This window comes from Oncorhynchus gorbuscha, linkage group LG26 (genome assembly GCF_021184085.1).
Source record: "Oncorhynchus gorbuscha isolate QuinsamMale2020 ecotype Even-year linkage group LG26, OgorEven_v1.0, whole genome shotgun sequence".
NCBI classification, from domain to species: Eukaryota; Metazoa; Chordata; class Actinopteri; order Salmoniformes; family Salmonidae; genus Oncorhynchus; species Oncorhynchus gorbuscha.
Genome location: NC_060198.1, coordinates 27,110,862 through 27,128,208, shown reverse-complemented (window position 1 = coordinate 27,128,208; position 17,347 = coordinate 27,110,862). Strand labels below are relative to the sequence as shown.

Genomic DNA, 17,347 nt, shown 5'->3' with positions numbered 1-17,347 from the left:
CTGAGTCACCATCAGATATACAGTGCAGGAGCTGTTTACTAAATTAGCCAGCCGATCATAGCACATGCCTCTCTGCCTCCATGCCTGATGCTGATTCTACTGCATCTATCATTATTTATTCCTAGTTTTGTCCGGTCACCCCTCTGTTTTTCCCTCTTTTCTTTCTTCCTTTCCACTCTCTATATCCTGTTGTCTCTCTATTTCTCCCTGTTTGCCCCCCTGCTCTCTCTCTTTCTCCTCCCCCTCTCTCCCTCTGAGAGCACAAATCTCTCATTCACAAACAGAGGCCAAAAGAGGCTCAGCTGATGGGATGAGATTATCTTTTTTTTTCTGATTACAAATCAACCTCAGCTTTAATATATACAAAAACACAACTCCTCTCCCTCCGGTCCATCCCTCCCCCTCTCTCCCTCCCTCACTCTAGCTTCCCCGCCCCTTCCCTGCCTCCCTCACTCTCCCTCCTTCTCCCTCTCTCTCTTCCCTGCCTCTGTCCCTCTCTCCTCTCTCTCTCTCTTCTCTCTCTCTCTCTCTCTCTCTCTCTCTCTCTCTCTCTCTCTCTCTCTCTCTCTCTCTCTCTCTCTCTCTCTCTCTCTCTCTCTCTCTCTCTCTCTCTCTGCCAGCTTCAAGGACGTGTCTCAATTACTCTTGTTGCACAGGTTGTGAGCGAGGGTAAGAGAGGGAGGAGAGATAGAGAGATAAACACACTCCACCTAGAACGTCAAACACGAGTAAGTGTCAGACAGAAACAGGCAGAGAGGAAGAAGGGAGGGAACTGGGGAGCTAAAGGATAGGAGAAATAGCTGACTGTGAGTGAAAGAGGAGAGGGACAAAGATAAACAAAGAGAAGTTCATCTGTTTTGTTTTTGAAGGGAGACAGTGGCAGAGAGTTATATATAGAGAGAGAGGTAGACCCAGCAGAAGCAGGACTACTGTACAGTGTGTTGTGTTGGGACCTTCCTCCAGGGAGCCTAGTGGAGCAGAGCTTGGTGCCTGGTGAGAGAGTGACCCCCCTGGGACACAGACACAGCCATGGATCCCTCTGCGTTGGATGAGGTTGGAGACGAGTGCAAGGAGAGCAGGAAGATCCACTTTGCTGTGCAGTCCTCGGCACCCACCCAACTGGACCCCCGGCAAGTAGAGATGGTAAGTGAGAGAACTGGTATAACAGTGTCTGTGCTCGTACAGTCCGTATGTGTTTAGCTTGTCCTCAGTTACCTATGTGTGCGAGCGTGCAAGTTCATTGTTTTCTCTGTGTGTTGCGTCTGACCTGTGTGTCTAGTGTGTTTTCCTGTGTGCATCTCAGTTTCTCGTGTTACGCACATGTGCTACAGATGTTCTACAGATGTGCAACAGATGTTTGACCTTACAGCCAAGCTGCGGGATATAACTTATAGTTGATCATGGTCACTGTCAGGGTTGGAACTTGTGGTTTATACCAGACTGGGACAAACCTCGCCATATTGGACCGTCAGTCTCAGCTGTAGTGCGACTTCTCTTTTTTGTTGTTGTATCTTGATCTGTGGCCTGACCCTCTCTGTCTTTTTCTGATACATGGTTGAGCATACAGTGTTGTCCTATCTCCTTCTCGGCTGTTTCTGATACTTTATTCTTTGGCCTATTTAACCACGTGTCCCGTTGTTTCTCTGTATGTTGTCACTCTGGCCAGTTAAACCGTATAAAAGTCAACCACGGTTTGTGATATCGTTGTGGTCACAGAACTATAGGGAATGATTATACGGGTGACTAATATTTGTCTTGGTCTGACAGATTTTCTTTTGGACTGCTAGCCCTTCTCACTTCACTTCTTCTATCCACTACTCAGTTTGTAGAGTCTGTTTCCCTGGTTCTTTTCTACTGTTTGCCTGTAGTCATATAAAAATGGAACGGGACAATTCTGGTTCTTCTCCTTGGCCCTGCAGCCTGTCGACAGTGTGTTTTATTTTAGTCCGGGAGAAAGTGGGTCAAAGTAGGAGTTGGTTGGCTGCTGTGTGAGATCCAGGCCAGTGGTTCAGCCCCAAAAGATGCAGAGAGAGAGAGAGAGCAAGAGAGAGGGAGAGAGAGAGAGCGAGAGAGAGAGGAGATAGAGAAATAGAGAGCGAGGAAGACAAGAACGCTATACGATGGAGGAGTGCAGAGAAAAAGGCACAACCTGTTTTCTCTCTCTTTCACCTGTCTGGTGTCAGATCCCTGAGCTGCTGTCCCTGTTAGAGAGCTCTATCTCACATCAGCTAATAGTTTGGCATGGCACTGTCTCCATGCTTTAGCCTGATTGAATCACTTACCGTGTGCAGTCTCTGACTCAAGGACACGATTGCAGCACTCAAACATCTTGGGACGTGAACCCATGACCCTCTCCTCTCCCTGTCCAACGGCCTTCTCTGCTTCAGCCCTGAAACCCTCTCTCTCTCTCTCTCTCTCTCTCTCTCTCTCTCTCTCTCTCTCTCTCTCTCTCTCTCTCTCTCTCTCTCTCTCTCTCTCTCTCTCTCTCCCTCTCTCTCTCTCTCTCTCTCTCTCTCTCTCTCTCTCTCTCTCTCTCTCTCTCTCTCTCTCTCTCTCTCTCTCTCCCTCTCTCTCTCTCTCTCTCTCTCTCTCTCTCTCTCTCTCTCTCTCTCTCTCTCTCTCTCTCTCTCTCTCTCTCTCTCTCTCTCTCTCTCTCTCTCTCTCTCTCTCTCTCTCTCTCTCTCTCTCTCTCTCTCTCTCTCTCTCTCTCTCTCTCTCTCTCTCTCTCTCTCTCTCTCTCTCTCTTAAAGAAGTGTTAAAACCCTCTGGTCTCTTAGTCAACATGTTTCTGTTCTGTTCATGGCTCTCTTTCTTCCTTTTTCTCTGTGGAACTGTTGCTCAATCTCCTCTTACATCAGATGTTGTGAGCAGCTGCAGGCAGGCCCCCCCCCTCCCACCCTCCATGGGGCATCGTGTCTGGCTGGCGCCCCCATCCGGATAGCAGAGGCTGGGGTCATCTGGTTTATTTGAAAGCAGTTCAGATAGTTTACAGTAAAGTCCACAGTAACGTTCACATCTACAGAGAGGTGCAGGTTAAATGGTGCTGACTGTACTCTCCTCTGGGAGAGGCTCCATGAAGGGACTGCTGTCTGTGAGTTGTGTTGTTTGTTTGTGTGTGTATGTGCGTGTGCGTGCGTGCGTGCATGTGTGTGATTTAATGTAAGTACCCATGTGTACGAGCTAACTTGTGTGTTTGTGGGCATGTATTGAGGTGTGTGTAGTTGCCATACCACACAAGCATACCGTCACAGGAACGACAAAAGGGAGTGTGGGGAGAGTGGAGGATGTTTTACAGCTGTGTGTGTATGTGTGTGTGTGTGTGTGTGTGTGGTTGTGTGCGTGTGTGTGTGTGTGTGTGTGTGTGTGTGTGTGTGTGTGTGTGTGTGTGTGTGTGTGTGTGTGTGTGTGTGTGTGTGTGTGTGTGTGTGTGTGTGTGTGTGTGTGTGTGTGTGTGTGTGTGTGTGTATTACAGGAGATATAATCTAGCAGTGGTTATTTTGGGTCCCCAGAGACACTGGGGTGGGCATAGTTAATGACTACGACTCATTTTTAGGAGACCCTCATTATCCCACAGCATTAAACACACCCACGCATGTATACAAACACACTCAAGGCCAGTGTTTACTACACAAATCACTTCAATTATGTTAGCGCCACAGTTTTAATGACAGCTTTCAACTCTAACTACGTAGACTGCAGTACAGTTAGTATACTATTCTAGCAGAGGCCCATAGGAGTCATTTACCCGGAAGCACAGCTAACATGATTTAATAAACAGCACCGTCATAATGACCAGTATAATACCACAGGGTTGTTTCCATGACGACCGACCGCACAGCGAACGTTCCACAGCCTCCGTCACAGATCACCTCTGAAAGGTCACTGTTTTAATGGAGAATGTCTCTTTGTGTCTGGGTCGTTTGCATAGGCACTAGCTTGCACATGTGTAAATGTATGAGTGCGTTCAGGATCCTGATTTCTGCCCTGGGCGGTTTTAATGTGAGCGCGGCTCCCATAGCTGACACCTAGTGTGCCCTGGACCTGACTCAGACAGAGAAAGAGAGAGAGAGAGAGAGAGAGCAAGAGCACGGAAACATGCCCCACGGTAAGGTGACCAGATTTTGGATATGAAAATAGGGTACATTTTTGTTGTGGCTAGCGGCGCCCAAAAATGATAAAAACAATGTCATGGAACTATATTTAATACATTTTCGCTATAGTCCTTTCAAATAGTTGATGTAATTATAACACATAAATGGATTACCCATGCTAGACTATCTAGTCATTTTACATTTTGGTGCAGTGGTTAAAATGTATCACTGATCAAATGTTTGCCTGAACATTCTCATAAAAGGGCTGCGGCGAAGCCCTGGGAGCAAACAAGTTTGGTACAGAGACAGATAACATTTTTACATGCAAATCTGGTTGGATACAGTGTTGGATTGTTGAAATATCAGACTCAATTTACCTCCAAAGTTGCTTTTCTCTTTCTGAGGGCTAATCGGGGACATATCTGGGGACATATCTGGGGACATTTCTGGGGACATTTCTGGGGACATATCTGGGACATATCTGGGGACATATCTGGGACATATCTGGGGACATTTCTGGGGACATATCTGGGGACATATCTGGGGACATATCTGGGGACATTTCTGGGGACATATCTGGGGACATATCTGGGGACATTTCTGGGGACAGCTCTAGCTGGGGACAGCTCACTAAAATCGGGGGACTGTCCCCAGAAATCAAGGACATCTGATCGCCCTAACCCATGGCCTCATTCACACTTAACACTTCGACCAACTAGACAAGACCCCAGCACGTCCACTGGCTTGGTACACGTGTAGGCTATCCCACTCAACATCTGTTTCAGGAAAACTTCATGCAGATAAGATTTGTGTTTCTTGACAGCCGTTTCAACATTCGATGTGTTCCTCCATGCTCTAAGATTTTCCTAAAGGAAATGTACGATTTTAATAGGGAAAAATGAAATGCAACTCTTGTGTCACAAAAGTCATTGTGGTGGCCTACAGTACTGGATCAACAGCACATGGCAGCGTGTGTTTAACCTCCGTATTCCCCCATGTCATGCTCTGGGAGGGACTGGTGTTGGGTAATGTTCATAATGGACACAGATTAGGGTCATCGTTCAGACCGAGAGGCTCCAGTTGATTCACTCACAGTGAGTCGGCCCGCCCCATCCGTCTATGGACTAAACACACAACACGAGCCCTCTCCATACTAATCCCAATGTCAATCCACCTCTGATCCTATGGATTGATAGGGAAACTCAGGGGACCAAGGGTATCAAAGTACACCAAAGGGCAACAACCACCCGGTCACCTATTTTAGGTCCAATCTAAATGAATCCAGTAAATGGAATAGAGAGCTTCTGTTGGGGTGAAAAGGGGTCAACACCCTCACCCTACCTCACTCTCCTAGGTTACGTGCCCTTCCTCTGGCTGGGCGTCACAAGGCAACCTTTGGTTCAGCGAGTGTTTGTGTGGTAACACTGTGGATCTGACGGACAGTCAATATGCACTCCTAGCCAGAGCTTCTCAGCGGAGGGCCCAGAGCACAGAGCATGCTGGGTTGGTAAGACATCAGGATCATTTAGGCTGCGTGTGTGCCATGTCACCGGAGAGGGTTCTAATCCAGAGGTGATTCGTTGATGCAGTTTATCTGCCAATGGGATGTTTCTAACGATGTGTATTCCAGGAAATTAAAATAGTGAAATATTTTATGCTTATTTAGGTGCTCCATTAGTTATAGCTCACTCACAAATAAAGACAGTGCCTTTTTCCACCCCTCTCTAAGGTCATCACCAGAGCTCTTTGTTGATGAGTGTCTTGTTATCAATAACAGCAGCAGTGGAATTGATTGGGCTGGTGTAATCAAAGCACTATGGATGGCCAATTGTGTGATACCTTACAAATTAACAGCTGTTAATTAATTAAAAAGACAGTTAACTATTGTCTGACAGTAACATAAAAAAAGGTAGAAAACAATGGCTTAATCATGCACATAACAATAAGGACTTATTTTTTAAAACTTGCACCATTTTGTTTTGTTGTTTTCAGTTGAGAGAAGCGTGTGTCTGTGTGGCTACCTTAAAACCTCTTGCGACGAGCAATCCCGTATCCGGGATCGTAATTATAGCCTCAAGCTCATTATCATAACTATTCATGAAAATCGCAAATGAAATGAAATAAATATATTGGCTCACAAGCTTAGCCATTTGTTAAAAACACTGTCATCTCAGATTTTTTTTAAATATGCTTTTCAACCATAGCTACACAAGCATTTGTGTAAGAGTATTGATAGCTAGCATAGCATTAAGCCTAGCATTCAGCAGGCAACATTTTCACAAAAACAAGAAAAGCATTCAAATAAAATAATTTACCTTTGAAGAACTTCAATGTTTTCAATGAGGAGACTCTCAGTTAGATAGCAAATGTTCAGTTTTTCCAAAAATATTATTTGTGCAGGAGAAATCGCTCCGTTTTGTTCATCACGTTTGGCTAAGAAAAAACCCAGAAAATTCAGTCATTACAACGCCAAACCTTTTTCCAAATTAACTCCATAATATCGACAGAAACATGGCAAACGTTGTTTAGAATCAATCCTCAAGGTGTTTTCACATATCTATTCGATGATAAATCATTTGTGGAAGTTTGGTTTCTCCTCTGAACCATATGGAAAAATGCATGCAGCTGGAGATTACTCAATAATTTCGACGGAGGACACCAAGCGGACACCTGGTAAATGTAGTCTCTTATGGTCAATCTTCCAATGATATGCCTACAAATACGTCACAATGCTGCAGACACCTTGGGGAAATGACAGAAAGTGTAGGCTCATTCCTTGCGCATTCACAGCCATATAAGGAGACATTGGAACACAGTGCCTCCAAAATCTGGGGCATTTCCTGTTTGAAATTTAATCTTGGTTTCGCCTGTAGCATCAGTTCTGTGGCACTCACAGATAATATCTTTGCAGTTTTGGAAACGTCAGAGTGTTTTCTTTCCAAAGCTGTCAATTATATGCATAGTCGAGCATCTTTTCGTGACAAAATATCTTGTTTAAAACGGGAACGTTTTTCATCCCAAAATTTTAATAGCGCCCCCTAATGCATAACTGGTTATTAAAGAACAACTGCCCCTTAGAAAACAACTTCTCATTTAGATATTAGCCTATGTGGCGTCGATATGAGTCAGAAACAGTTATTCTAAATAGGATCATTTTGTCAGTCTGGTCCAAAATTGAGTTTTGTGAGACTTGTGGTCTTGACTGCATCACTGACTGCAACGTGAGCTGGGTTTAGACCGTCGTGAGACAGGTTAGTTTTACCCTACTGATGATGTGTTGTTGCAATAGGGAGCATCGGTAAATTTAACAACGTACATACGACAATATATTAAATTCCAATAGCTCCAAATTTCAATGACTCAAACCAACTATAAATACATAAATGCATATACAAATATTGAAAGCATTTCATGAGAAAACTACAAGGAAAATATTGTCTAATTTACATTGTGTAATTTATCGACGGTCCCTAACTAGTCCTGGATATAGGCTATACAAAGTCAAACCAACTTTGCTACGATTGCACACCAGCCGGCTGAAGCTAATCGGCTAAATTATTTGTCTAACTCTTCCAATCTGCGACACACACACAGGACAATTCAGTCATGGCACCTAGCATTTCCTTATTAACCAAATATAAAGTGAAGCCTAATCACGAAGTGCGGTCGTCCTTTAAATAGATCAGGAGGAAGTGGCTTTGCGACTCCCCTCCACAGTGACCACGTAATTTGGTTTTATGGTGGTTGTGTGTCTGTTGTTACAACTGTCAAGTTTTCCTCAGCATGTGTGTGTTTACTTTGCAGTATGTGTGCGCAGGTGTTTGTGCAAGCGTGTATGGGGTTTTGCATGCACACTGCTGTGATCAGGGCTGGCTAGGTTACTTTTCAAATGTAATCCATTACAGTTACTAGTTACCTGTCCAAAATGGTTACTTTTGGATTACACAAACTCAGTAATGTAATCTGATTACTTTAAGATTACTTTTAGATTACTTTCCCGTTAAGAGACATTAGAAGAAGACAAAAAGGATCCATCAAACACATTATTTTGATGTGTCATTATAGTGACTTGTGGTCACGCTCGCTCAGGTGGAACAAACCTAAACTTGTGCAATTTTTCAATGCTGAATTAATTGTCATTGAGAAAACAGAAAGGTGTCAAAATGTAATTTTTCGCCAACATCCTTTCAGAATTGAAAAGTAATCCAAGTAATCTATATTTTCAAAAAGTATCTGTAATCTGATTACAATCTTTTTTGCTGGCAACGTAACTGAAAACAGATATTTTTTGTAATCAGATTACATGTAACTGACTACATGTTATCAGTTATTCCCCAACCCTGGTTGTAAGGTGAGGGTGGACATTTGCATATCTAGATAAAATCTTATTATATTAGGAAAGTGAATCCCATACTAATACTGCTCCTCTTTTGAATTGAATCATATTGATAGACAATGAATAAACCCAGGCTTTACATGCTTCCTATGATCAATGTTTTCCATGTGGCTTCTCTCTCTCATTATTTAACTGTAGTCAATATGAATGTGGCTCTCTTGCGTAGTGTAGAAGACCTATTCCTTTTGTGTGACTGCATGTGGTCATACATGTGCGTGCCTGTCCTCTGTGAGTCTGCAGGTGTTGTATAAACAGGTAAAGCACAAATATTGAAAGTAGGCAGAGTGATTTGTGGTGTGATGACACTGTAGGCAGTCATCATAAGATCAACCAGAGAGCACTTCAAGAGCATGGGGGTTTATTATGGTGTGTGTGTGTGTGTGTGTGTGTGTGTGTGTGTGTGTGTGTGTGTGTGTGTGTGTGTGTGTGTGTGTGTGTGTGTGTGTGTGTGTGTGTGTGTGTGTGTGTGTGTGTGTGTGTGTGTGTGTGTGTGTGTGTGTGTGTGTGTGTGTGTATGGTCTGCTAAAATGCTACCACCCAACCCCGGTGTTATGATAAACGAGTTCCCTGTTGCCTGTTGGCTTTGGGTACACACATATACAGCACTGCAACAGCGCTCTCCATAAATCACACCTAGCACGGCCTACCTAAATGTCAACTCAATAGGAATTAACATTATATCTTGTGAAATGATTACCCCATGCTATGAATATATTTTCAGTAAAATGCATTCATTTACATAATCTCAGACCCTATTCTAAACATGCACATCCACATAGTAGGTAGTCTTGCACATGTGCACTCTTGTACTTCAGCCAGTCAGCCAGTCAGCCAGTCAGCCAGCCAGTCAGCCAGCCAGCCAGCCAGCCAGCCAGCCAGCCAGCCAACCAGTCAGTCAGCCACTCAGCCTGTGAGCTACAGGCTCTCAGCAGTGCACCCTGCTGCTGTGACAATAACAGCAGTACCATTTCCGATGAAGGGAGAAAGAGGAAGGATTACAATCTTACAGCTCTGTGGCAAACAACAGTGGTTGGGGTTCTGGATCTGTCATGCTAGCTGATCCTATCAGGAGTGGACCAGAGGGTTGGGTCAGTACCAGGACCAAGAACTGCCAAGAATTGATGTTGGTGTGCTGTGCCTTTTTTTCTCAACATATAGTGTCATGTGTTCCTTCCAAACAACTCAACTGTAGTTTCATCTGTAGTTTCATCCACAGAATACTTTGCCAGTGGTGCTGTGGAACATCCAGGTGCACTTTTGCAAACTTCAGACGTGCAGCATTGTTTATTTTGGACAGCAGTGGCTTCTTCCGCTGTGTCCTGCCATGAACACCATTCTTGTTTAGTGTTTTACGTATCGTAGACTCGTCAACAGAGATGTTAGCATGTTCCAGAGATTTCTGTAAGTCTTTAGCTGACACTCTAGGATTCGTCTTAACCTTATTGAGCATTCTGCGCTTTGCTTTTGCAGTCATCTTTGCAGGACGGCCACTCCTAGGGAGAGTAGCGACAGTGCTGAACTTTCTCCATTTATAGACAATTTGTCTTACCGTGGACTGATGAACATCAAGACTTTTAGAGATACTTTTGGAACCCTTTCCAGCTTTATGCAATTCTTAATCTTAGATCTTCTGAGATCTCTTTTGTTCGAGGCGTGGCCTTGTCCCGGACCTGCTGTTTTCGACTCTCTCTCTCTCTCTACCGCACCTGTTGTCTCTAACTCTGAATGCTCGGCTATGAAAGCCAACTAACATTTACTCCTGAGGTGCTGACCTGTTGCACCCTCTACAACCACTGTTCATATTATAATCATTTTTTTTTACCCTGCTGGTCATCTATGAAAGTTTGAACATCTTAACCATGTACTGTTATAATCTCCACCCGGCACAGCCAGAAGAGGACTGGCCACCCCTCAGAGCCTGGTTCTTCTCTAGGTTTCTTCCTAGGTTCCTGCCTTTCTAGGGAGTTTTTCCAGGCCACCATTCTGCTACACCTGCATTGCTTGCTGTTTGGGGTTTTAGACTGGGTTTCTGTAAAGCACTTTGTGACATCTACTGATGTAAAAAGGCCTTATAAATACATTTGATTGATTGATTGATCCACGCGACTGGAATTTAAAGGCAATGTTCCCGCTGCATATGTCAGCTCAATCGCCTTCCATTTCACCCACACTGCGGATGTTCCACGATGCGGATGGAATCGACCCCTTAGTGTATGTATAAGAAAGGACGAAAGTGGAACAGTCCTGTGTTTGTATTCGACTGACTCTTGACCGATGGCTAATTAACTGAGCAGTGGGGTAGTGTAGTGGGCAGGTGGGTGAGGATGGGTACTGGGGTAGGTGTGACATCATACTGCCAGTAGCTATAATTACTTCCTGTATGTGTGGTCAGTGGAGAAGCTGCTTCCTCATAGTACCAATCTGTTGACTCAGTTAACCATTGGTGGGGTCAGAGGTCTCTTCTGATGTTTGCCGGTTACTCATCGAATCCCAGTGAATGGTGTCTGATATCATCATATATTCTACTGTGACACTGGGATGAGTGTGAGTGGATCTGACAGAGGTGTGACATGATAGAGCTCCCGAGTGGCGCAGCTGTTTAAGGCACTGCATCTCAGTGCAAGAGGCGTCACAACAGTCCCTGGTTTGAATCCAGGCTGTATCACATCCGGCTGTGATTGGGAGTCCCATAGGGCGGCGCACAATTGGCCCAGCGTCGTCCGGGTTGGGCCGGTGTAGGCCGTCATTGTAAATAAGAATTTGTTCCTAACTGACTGGCCTAGTTAAAAAAATAAAAAAATAAAATAGAGCTGTGTAGCTACTGTACTGTGTATGACTCTTAGATGTTAGAGAACCTAGAAAGAAAGGGGCTGAGGTTCCTATAGGTAGGCTTGTTACGGTGCAAGAAGAGGTCCTGTACACGGAGACGGTATGGGGATGCTGGTGTTTGTTTGATTTATTAGTATCCCCATTACCCGGCGCCAATGGCGACAGCGAGTCTTTCTTGGGTCCGACACATAACGAAAAATACAATACAGACAAAATACTTTACAATGTATGTACATTTATAAACCTGAAACATTAATGGCATCAAACACATCCAAGATGTGGTTTCCATGTAGTTTCATCCATTATTATGAGCCATCCTCCCCTCAGCAGCCACCACTGACATACATGTCAGTACATACACACAACAAGTAGGTCACATGGGGGAGAGGCGTTGTGCCGTGAGGTGTTGTTTTACTAGTTTTTTGAAACCAGGTTTGCTGTTCACTTGCACTATTTAAGATGGAAGGGAGTTCCATGCACTTGTGGCTCTGAATAACACTGTACGTTTCCTTGAATTAGTTCTGGACCTGGGGACTGTGAAAAGACCCCTGGTGGCATGTCTGGTGGGGTAAGTGTGTCACACCTGCTCCCGCTCCCTCTCTCTGGTATTGGACTCACCTGGACTCCTTCACGTGGTTGATTACCCCCTGTATATCTGTCTGTTCCTCGGTGGTGCTCCCTGTGTCCGCATCAATTGTTATGTGTTCCTGTCCAGACGCTGTTCCTGTTCCTGTTCCTGTTCCGTGTCCTGTCCGTCAGCTATTAAACCTTCACTCCCTGTACCTGCTTCTCATCTCCTGCGTCGATCCTTACAGAATGCGGACACCATTACAAGAAGCATCAGGGAGTTTTTTAGGGTTTTGTTTTGTTGGTGACGTCGGACCCGGGCGTGCCGATGGACCCGGGCGTGCCGATGGACCCGGGCGTGCCTAAGCTGTCATGCCCTAGCTGGCTCAAGAAGTTTCCTTGCCTTGGTTGGCTCAGCAGGTTCCCATCTCACTTCATGCTTCAGCCGGCCCATCGGGCTTTCACGCATCAGCTAGATCGTCAGGCTCACCCAGGTGCGCCCCTGGGGGTGGGTGGGGTACTGTCACGCCTGCTCTCTATCCCCCTCTCAGGCGCTCAAGGGCGCCATGCTACCCTTTTTCTTTTTACACGTACCTGTCACCATCATTACGCGCAGCAGCGCTCATTGGACTCACCTGGACTCCTTCACGTGGTTGATTAACCCCTGTATATCTGTCTGTTCCTCAGTGGTGTTCATGTGTCCGCATCAATTGTTATGTGTTCCTGTCCTGACACTGTTCCTGTTCCGTGTCATGTCCGTCAGCTATTAAACCTTCACTCCCTGTCTCTGCTTCTCGTCTCCGGCGTCAAACCTTACTAAGTGTGTGTGTCAGTGCAGGGTGTAAGTTGACTATGCAAACAATTTGGAATTTCCAACACCGCTCTGGCTGTAGGGATGCTCTGACCCCCTATTTCGGTTTGTTTACCCAAAGCTACAACCTCCTGTCTTCGATCCACATGCAGCCCCGCATGTGCTGTATGTCTCTTCCTTCCAACACGATGATCATCAATGTCTTTTTGTGTTTCACTCGTTTTTAGTTCATAAGCTCATAATACCAGCAGCATTCTGTTCAAGTAGGGAGAGAGACGTTCTTTATTTCTCTATTATATTTTGTTGTCTGCCACCAAAAGAATTTCATTACTTTTCGGTCTGTACTGAGTTTCCGAACCACGTCAGCACCACCAGGCTTTTGATTTAAACCTTTGATGTTTTTGTTCTTGACAGAAGTGTTGCAGGGTTGCTAATGCCTCTCAATAGAAACAGAATCGCAGTGCACAAAGGGAAGGATTACTTTTCACTTTATTGTGTCGTTGCCTTTAGCACTTAAAGCGCGACCTAAAGGTCCAACCATTTAATTTGTCTGGGCTCTCCCAGGGCCTGACACGGAGAGGAAGGGTGATGCCACGGGAGAATTGAATAGAGTGTCCTGCTGCCTTAAGAGTTCAGGCAGACACAGGGCTGTGATAGCAGAGGGTGAATGAGGCTTTGCAGCAGGCAGACACAGGGCTGTGATAGCAGAGGGTGAATGAGGCTTTGCAGCAGGCAGACACAGGGCTGTGATAGCAGAGGGTGAATGAGGCTTTGCAGCAGGCAGACACAGGGCTGTGATAGCAGAGGGTGAATGAGGCTTTGCAGCAGGCAGACACAGGGCTGTGATAGCAGAGGGTGAATGAGGCTTTGCAGCTATGTGCTCTTAATCAGAGATGGACAGAGCAGAGATGAAGGGGTTAAAGAGAGCGAGGGGGGACAGGGATGGAAGTGTGGATTAGAGAGAGAGAGAGAGAGAGAGAATAGTAGCAGATGGGATATTGATCTGCTTGTGTGAGAGAGAGAGAGATTTTAATGAGTTGTGTTTGACAGTGTTATGTTGGATGGGTGGTTAGTCACTCCTCAGTCGTGAGTGCGTGCCTGGTTGCACACGTAAGTGTACTTTTAATTCCATAAAAGTTGCCATGCACATACGCAAACACTATTCCCGGTCGGTGTAGCTCATGAGTGTCTGTGTGAGGCCGGGCATCCTAATTGTACTGTATATCAATCACTTGTAAATCTATGTGCGTCTGAGTTAAATTATGGCCCAATGACGACAGTGAGAGAGACAAGGACTGACCGCCCCTTTATGGGACCTAGGTGCTGCCTCCACCTCTATCTCTGGGATCTGCCACACGCTGGGCTAATGAGATGGGCTAATGTAATGAAGAAGTACCTATACCTGGGGGACAGGACAGGACACCCCCTAGGGTTGACAGGGGATTCTAACATTTGGGAGTGTCTGTCATTGTGTTGTGTTGACATTGCAGGTGCCGGGTGGATATAGCGTCTCCCTTTAGAGATGGCTGGTATGACGTAGTAGAGCTCTGCAGCAGCATTAGCTAGAGAGAGCCTCTCTCAGGTCCCCTGGGGGGTCCTCAGATCTAGTTTACACTGTTCTACTGCTGTCTTTTAATAGGCTGGCCCGTTAGCTGGCCTATCTACGAGGACCAACTCTGGAGAGCAGACCCACATCAGCCAGACCTGCACCCCACTCAGCAATGCAAGGGGCGCTAACCCTCACACTCTCTCTTGTTCTATACACACACATGCATGCACACACACACACACGCACGCACGCACGCACGCACGCACGCACGCACGCACGCACACACACACACACACACACACACACACACACACACACACACACACACACACACACAAAAGTTTGGACACACCAACTCATTCAAGGGTTTTTCTTTATTTGTACTCTTTTCTACATTGTAGAATAATAGTGAAGACATCAAAACTATGAAACAACACATACGGAATCATGTTGTAACCAAAAAAGTGTTAAACAAATCCAAATATATTTTAGATTCTTCAAAGTAGACATCCTTTGCCTTGATGACAGCTTTGCACACTCTTGGCATTCTCTCAACCAGTTCACCTGAAATGCTTTTCCAACAGTCTTGAAGGAGGTCCCACTTATGCTGAGCACTTGTTGGCTGCTTTTCCTTCACTCTGTGGAGCACATTAAGAGCACGCTGGTGCGGCAGCGTAGCCTAGTGGTTAGAGCGTTGGACTAGTAACCGGAAGGTTGCGAGTTCAAACCCCCGAGCTGACAAGGTACAAATCTGTCGTTCTGCCCCTGAACAGGCAGTTAACCCACTGTTCCCAGGTCGTCATTGAAAATAAGAATATGTTCTTAACTGACTTGCCTGGTTAAATAAAGGTAAAAAAAAAAAAAACCTCTTCCCTAATCATCTAAATTGGGTTGAGGTCAGGTGATTGTGGAGGCCAGGTCATTTGATGCAACACTCTATCACTCTCCTTCTTGGTCAGATAGCCCTTACACAGCCTGGAGGTGTGTGTGGGTTATTGTCCTGTTGAAAAACAAATGACAGTCTCACCAAGCGCAAAAGATGGGATGGCGTATTGCTGCAGAATGCAGTGGTAGCCATGCTGGTTAAGTGTGCCTTGAATTCTAAATAAATCACAGACAGTGTCACCAGCAAAGCACCCCCACACCATCACACCTCCTCCTACATGCTTCACGGTCGGAACAACACATGCGGAGATCATCCGTTCACCTACTCTCTGAATCACAAAGACACAGCGGTTGGAACCAAAAATCTCACATTTCCACTGATCTAATGTCGATTGCTCGTGTTTCTTGGCCCAAGCAAGTCTCGTCTTATTGGTGTCCTTTAGTAGTGGTCTCCTCTGAACAGTTAATGATGAGATGTTTCTGTTACTTGAGCTCTATGAAGCATTTATTTGGGCTTTCCTTTGGCGGTCCTAATGAGAGCCAGTTTCAACATAGCGCTTGATGGTTTTTGTGACTGCAAATCAATTTTTTTCCGCAATGACTGACCTTTGTGTCTTAAAGTAATGATGGACTGTCATTTCTCTTTGCTTATTTGAGCTGTTCTTGCCATAATATGGACTTGGTCTTTTGCCAAATAGGGCTATCTTCTGTATACCACCCCTACCTTGTAGAAGGTAAGAAATTCCACAAATTAAATGTTTAACAAGACATACCTAATTGAAATGCATTCCAGGTGACTATCTCATGAAGTTGGTTGAGAGAATGCCAAGAGTGTGCAAAGCTGTCATCAAGGCAAAGGGTGGGTACTTTGAAGAATTTCACATATGAAATATATGTTGATTTGTTTAACACTTTTTTGGTTACTACATGATTCCATATGTGTTGTTTCATATGTAGAAAATAGTACAAATAAAGAAAAACCCTTGAATAAGTAGGTGTGTCCAAACATTTGACTGGTACTATACATGCATGGACATGCACACATGCACACACACAAGGAAACACACACAATGTCAACCATTGAACCATGTCATAATGAATCCCACCTGAGTCATTGTCACACATTATTGAATGCAGGAGTGAAGAGCAGAGAAGTGTTGTTGTGTCCGGAGCAGGTTTGACTTGGTCCTACCTGTCATGTTTTGTCTTAGATTGTCTTGTCATTTTGCTTTTCCCTCTTTGTTTTCCCCCTGCTGGTCTTTTTAGGTTCGTTCTCCTCTTTTTCTCTCTCCCTTCCTCTCTCTCTTCTCTCTATCGTTCTGTTCCTGCTCCCAGCTGTTCCTATTCCCCTAATCAATCATTTAGTCTTCCCACACCTGTTCCTTATCTTTTCCCCTGATTAGAGTCCCTATTTCTTCCCTTGTTTTCCGTTCCTGTCCTGTCGGATCCTTGTCTATTGTTCACCGTGCTGTGTCTGTGTTTCGCCCTGTCGTGTCGTGTTTCCCTCAGATGCTGCGTGGTGAGCAGGTGTCTGAGTCTGCTAGGTTCAAGTGCCTTCCTGAGGCAACCTGCAGTTCTTGATCGAGTCTCCAGTCTGTTCTCGTCATTACGAGTGGAATTATGTCTTATGTTTGTAGAATTACTTTACTGGATTAAAGACTCTGTTTTCGCCAAGTCGCTTTTGGGTCCTCATTCACCTGCATGACACTACCAGCTCAGTTTAGTCTTCCATACCCCTAAGCTACTGATTAAAATACCATCGCTGAGTCGACTCACACAGCCCATTAGTGGCAACGGTTTTATATATAGGAGAACGAAAGAAGGAGAAAGAGAAACATCCAAGGGGGAGGTGTGAAAGTCCCATAAATCAAAGTAGGTTCAAAACTCTCTTTTTCCGCTCACCATCACTACAGTTCTACACATGCACTCGCACACACACACTCGCGCACACACACGCACACACACACGCACACGCGCACACACACACACACGCACACACATACTCGCGCACACACACGCACACACACACACACGCACACGCACACACACACGCGCACCCACACGCACACACACACTCGCGCACACACACGCACACACACACACTCGCGCACACACACTCGCGCACACACACTCGCGCACACACACACACACACACACACACACACACACACACACACACACACACACACACACACACACACACACACACACACACACAC

General features: G+C 45.3%; 1 protein-coding gene across 2 annotated transcripts in view; it reads left to right on the top strand.

The window, feature by feature from the left end:
- The first annotated feature begins 639 nt into the window (after positions 1-639).
- Positions 640-17,347, top strand: part of LOC124015440 (protein phosphatase 1 regulatory subunit 1B-like) — a 37,738-nt gene continuing 21,030 nt past the window's right edge. The window contains exon 1 of one of the 2 annotated variants that reach the window (XM_046330626.1): positions 640-1,143. In XM_046330626.1, the coding sequence (XP_046186582.1) occupies positions 1,030-1,143 (114 nt within the window). In that variant the 5' untranslated portion in view covers positions 640-1,029. The remainder of the gene's footprint in view (positions 1,144-17,347) is intronic. The other variant, XM_046330627.1, reaches the window with a different exon arrangement.